Source organism: Temnothorax curvispinosus, unplaced genomic scaffold (assembly GCF_003070985.1).
Source record: "Temnothorax curvispinosus isolate PA1 unplaced genomic scaffold, ASM307098v1 QBEX01015524.1, whole genome shotgun sequence".
NCBI lineage: Eukaryota > Metazoa > Arthropoda > Insecta > Hymenoptera > Formicidae > Temnothorax > Temnothorax curvispinosus.
The window spans coordinates 422983-428647 of record NW_020225304.1 but is presented as its reverse complement, the minus strand read 5'-3'; the positions used below and the strand labels follow the sequence as shown (position 1 = coordinate 428647).

The window sequence follows — 5665 nt, the reverse complement described above, 5'->3', positions numbered from 1 at the left end:
CAAAAGTAAGTAGCTTACTTCATCGTTAATTTATATTTTTGTATTGTATTATAAGCTATCGTAAAACATGCATTGTTTTGAAATTAAAACATATATTCTTGAAAAATTAATATAGGAGAAAAAGCTACTTATAAAATAATACATTAATAACTATTAAATAATATATTAAATAATATAATAATATAATAACTATCAAAAAAGATTAGTCTTAATTCCGAATTAAAAAACACTGTTTTTTAATACAATTATTTTCAAATTAACCATTATTCGTAATTTTTGCCGTGTCAATATAAAGCAATAGCTCCAAAAAAGATTTAAATGCCGACTAAAAAATAAAATATAACATTAAAATAATTTAAAAAATCCTGTTCTAAAAAAATTATTTGTAATCACCTATACAATAAAAAAAATCGTTCTCGGCTTGTAAATGGAATAAAAAAAGCAAATATCTTGATTTCAAACTTTAATTATGAAGATAGTGAAATAATTAAAAGTAGAGAACATTCTACTTAAACACAAAAATGCGTTAAATTTCAACGTAAATATAAATAAATCAAAAATCAAAATCAAATATCAAAAATATAAATAAAATGTTTGCAAATGTTGAAAAACTTTATCAAAAACTTTATTAACAGATAATGTTTTATATAACTTTTAAGTATCTTGGAGGCGAAGGTTTTTTGTCTTTTATATGGTATGCTCGATCATCGCGCTGTGAGAATGATCGCGAAGAAATTTTTATAAAAATGAAATTTTATTTAAAAAAACGATACAATTTAATGTTAATTTTCTTAAAGTTAATATTTAATGAAAGTTACATGTTATATTTCATAGCGAAGTATACACTGTACGTTTAATACAAATACAACTCGTATGTAAAAGTAGAGGTTAATTGGAATAAAGATCTGAAGCACACGTACAAATAAACATTTATGTGACAAATTACGTGAACGAGCGAATCACATGCCTGGTTCTTTAACGAAAAACGAAATTATATTCCCACATTCGAGCTTGTTCGCACTCTCGATGTTAAATTCATACGCATTTCAAAACAAAATTAGCTCGCTCCCTTGTTCGCGATCATTCGCGATCGCGACAAAGTGAGAACGCCAAACGCGCGATCGTTCTCTTTAATCACTCAATTAATTATTAATTTCCACGTTTAACGAGATGGTCAAGCTATTCATTAAAGCGTGTGTCTTCATTTTTATTCGGAGTAAAAATCAAAACGAAGACAAGAGACGCGAATTTCGAGATTATCGTTTCACTGTGACACGCGGGTGACAACGGTTCTATTAAGATTCGGATGTATCGCGCTCCGAAACATTTATTTCTCACGTAAAATTTACTCACCGATCACGGAGCACTGCAGGAGACCCGACAAATCACAGCCGGGAGGTTGATACGTATATACGGCATCCACAGCACGGCATTCATCGGCATTTATTTTGTTCAGCGACAGCATCCCACTCGTTGCACTCGATACAAGAAGGAACGGAATATTCGGCGTACGTTCACTTTACAACACTCTGCAACCGGATTTCTTTCCGTTCACGAGAAAAGAATTACGCGAGCGACGTCTCGCACCGATCGTTGAACATGTCACGTATTTACTTGCGAGACGAGTGAGACGTCGAACGCAATTGGCTCGCGAGTCGAGCCCCCGGATCCGGCCAATCACGTTTGGCCGCTCCGAGCTGCCGGCGCGGCGGCGCGGCATACCAGACGCCATACTAGGCGCGACCGTTGAACTTAGAAACAACATACGTTCAAAGTCACTGCGCGGCCGATTGTTTTTGCCACTCGTTTCCGTCAACGTTCGGATACCTGCGGAAGTTATTCAGCTATCATTTGCCCGATGAATCTCGCAGTTCTCGCACAGGTAGAAAGTGTTTGTGCTCCGTACTGTGTTATTCGGAACGCATTCGTTTCTATGATTGGCGCTCCTGCTCCTCGTTCCGCAAGCCGCGGAAATAATCGACTACGCGAGTACGCGCCGTGCGCCGTACGTGCTCAATAATGTAAAAGTGTATCAATTAAGTGTTTGTCGGAATTAATAAATGTGTCGCGCTCGCTCGAGGCGGAAACATCGAGGCGAAAGTAATTGTGAGATCACAATTGTGAGTGACTTTTAATTCGTTGTGTGATATTCGCGGGCGATAATCGCTCGTCCCGTAATATGTTGGATTCGAACGTAATTCATTTATCTCGTGTCGTGCTTTGAACGCTGTACCGAAATTATCGTGTGATTTATCTCCGATCCTTTCCGTAGAGAAAAAAAGGGCTGAGTGATATTATCGATTTATCAAGTGATTCGAATGTGTTATTCAGAACGGCGTGGATAAATTGCCCGTTTGTGAATGCTTCATAATTTTGTATATATATTCGCGTCGCTTAAAGTTTATTATCTGCGAGTGTCTTGTGCGATGAGAAGAGGAGGAGGATGAGGAGGAGGATACCTGACACCCTGATAGGAGGAGGAGGTCTGAGAGAGACATCGGGCCCCGGCGGAGCAACTTTGAGGTGAGTATCATCTCTTATTTGCATAATAATTGATGATGATCTTCCTTTATCTTAAATTGTTGAAAAATTTAACACATAACATATTTATTAGTTCATATTCCCTAATTTCCTTAAAAAACAATGTGATACAAATATATAGACATTAAAAAAAGTTAAAAAGAAATTAGTATTCTTTTATATAAAGATTTTATATATACTATTTTACATCGAGGATACAAAATAAAAGATTAAAACAAGAATTTATAAAATTAAGATTTATTTATTAGTCCTTATAAATAAATGTTAATATTAATATTTATATTAATGTATTATATATATATAATCATGAATATTGTCACTTTAGATTGTTTTAATGACAGAGAAATGTTGACAAAATATATTTGTCCTACAGAAGATATCCGCGTTCTCAGAAACTCTAATTACAATACAATGATAATATAACAATAATACACATAAGTCGAAAAAACAGTTATATGAAATGTAAGTACTACAATATTTACGTTTCATATAATTGTTCAAGAGAGAATATCTTACCATTTGACTTTGAACGAAATGGTCTCTAAAAGAGTCACGTAACTTGTGCCAAGTGTATACACGGTAGCAGTAAGATAAACTGGATATCTATACGCGAGCTGCTTATAATTAATTAATAGTTTATAATTATTTGGTAAGTTTTAGAGTTTATAAAGTGAATATTACATTTCAATTTGAATACCATATTCCAATTTTCACTTTCAAACTAATGTAAATAATTTTATAAAAAAATATAGGTTGCAAGCTCTTTGGTATATTGTAGATTTTTAATATAGGTAATAAAAACTTGTAATTATTTTTTATAATTTTTTTGGCATTATAGTAAGATAACTTATTTTTGTTCTTAATATAGCAGAATGCTTATAATTTCTATTATTTATTAACATTCACGTTAGTTCATGTCAATATATACAATAATTTCTTAAGGATTGCAACTCTTGCCATAATAAAATTGAACCTTCTTGTGTCTGTTATCTGTTCACATCAAGAATTTCTTGATGAAAAACATCTCAGAATGTTACATATTTTTCTTGAGATATTCGACTTTACAATCAGATTACAGAACCATATCATACTTTATCAGATATAATATTTTTAATATCAAAGCATGATAATAAAAGTGTTACATAGTGTATGTAAATTTTATTTTAGTTAACACGATTTTGTGATATCTATAATTTTTAGGAAAAATGTTGAACAATAATATAATAAATGGCGAAACTTCCGAAAACGTCCGTGCTCCGATTTAGATGAAACTTTGTGAATAGGTTCCTTTTAAATAACAAAAACATATGTATGCGCGGAGGCAGCAAGTTAAAAATGTTAAAAAAGTTGCTAAACTTTTGGAGTCGCAAAAAATCCTTTTGGTATATGTCTTTTTTATCTAAAAGGACATATCCTATCCACAATTTTATCCTATTCACAAAAGTTTCACCTAAATCGAAGCACGGACGTTTTTGGAAGAACAGCCTAATAAATATATTTTTTATGTTAATATTTTTTAAAATTATTATATTATTATATTGAATGCTGTTAAAGTATTTTGAATCGAAGAATTTTTGAATTAAATTATCGCCTACGCTATTGCATTGGCGACCATCATCGGTCTATATCGTCTTTTATCTGCTGTGGCAAGCTATCACACTGGCACGCTCCAAGTCCGTCAACGGTATAAGTATAGGGCGGCAGCTTCAATTATCTCATTAGTCATACGTTGCACGTCAGAAGAAGCAACGCTATGTTGCGATACGAATTTCTGCTTCTTCTTCTGTCGCTGGTATTCGCGCAGTTTCTCGCTCCCGGCGATGCAGCGCGAATACCACGAACCACACCAGACGCAGCACCTACTAAGTGCCATGAGGTACGTAAATTAATTGCTAACTGGAGTTATTAGGAATGCGATGCAAATCGTAAGGACGTTCTCCGGCTCCAGTCGTGCTCAACTTGTATTCGTGCTTAAAAAGATGTTTATATACAAAATATTACATATAATGGTCGCATTCAGGAAACGCAACTGTTGAGTGAGCGGTCAGTGATTCTTTAATATGATTGGTTCTTATCTTTGTTTCTTCTCCGGATCTAAGTGTAAGAACCAATTATAATGAGAGGGGCAGCTCAACAGGGGTGTGAGTCGCCAAGTAACTGACGCCTCTCCTATTCTGTCACTCTGAACCGAGCGAAAAACTCATCAAATCGCGTACTTTACACAAGTATTTCTCGAAAACGAGTACCGCAAGGGTATTGAGCATATTATTTCTATTTTTATAGAGCATCATATATTAGTTTTTCAAAAACATTTAGAGAAAACTTTTTTCACAATTTATTATAATGTCTGTTTTACAATAGGAATAGGAATCCCATGTTAAAAGTTGAAACTTTGGAGCTCAGTATCTCGATTTTTAATACCGCAAAAGGTACTGAAATTTATACCACGCATAAAGCACACCTAAATTAACATATATTTACAGTTTCAAGAAAATCTAGAGAAAATAGATTTTCCGGAGAACGTCCTTACAGATTGGTGTCAATTTTTCGTTCACAAATATCTGCTTCTGCGCAATAACTAAAATTGCGTTTACAACGTAAATTAATTTAATTCATATAATACGTATTTTAAAACTTGATAACTAATTATAAAATAAGTAAAATAGATGTGGTACATGCTTTATTAATTTTAGGCATGCCATGCCGTGGATCCGAATAAACTTAACATTCATATGGTCCCGCATACTCATGACGATGTCGGTTGGTTGAAAACCGTGGATCAGTATTACTTTGGAAGTAAGTAAACAGTAAAACTAATCATGTGAGAGAATAAATAATAAAACTATTGTAATAATTCAAATATGAATGACAGAAAAAAAAATCTTTATCTATGCTTTCGAGAGAGGGCACGTGATAAAATTATAAAATTTATGTGAGAACTCTGGGACAAATAAATAAGTACAGTTATAACTGTATTTATTTTTCCCAGAGAAAAAATGCATTTTGCACACAATTATCATATTTTAATTAATATTCATAACCGCACGCATTATTTTTCGTTACGTTTATTATTTTCTTATATATATATATATATATATATATATATATATATATATATATATAT

At 32.9% G+C, this 5665-nt stretch overlaps 1 protein-coding gene across 2 annotated transcripts in view; it reads left to right on the top strand.

The window, feature by feature from the left end:
• The first annotated feature begins 4197 nt into the window (after positions 1–4197).
• The window catches only part of LOC112465789 (lysosomal alpha-mannosidase-like), a 5227-nt gene continuing 3759 nt past the window's right edge, over positions 4198–5665 (top strand). The window contains exons 1-2 of one of the 2 annotated variants that reach the window (XM_025033515.1): positions 4198–4417; positions 5235–5337. In XM_025033515.1, coding sequence (XP_024889283.1) covers positions 4295–4417; positions 5235–5337 — 226 coding nt within the window. In that variant the 5' untranslated portion in view covers positions 4198–4294. The remainder of the gene's footprint in view (positions 4418–5234; positions 5338–5665) is intronic. The other variant, XM_025033514.1, reaches the window with a different exon arrangement.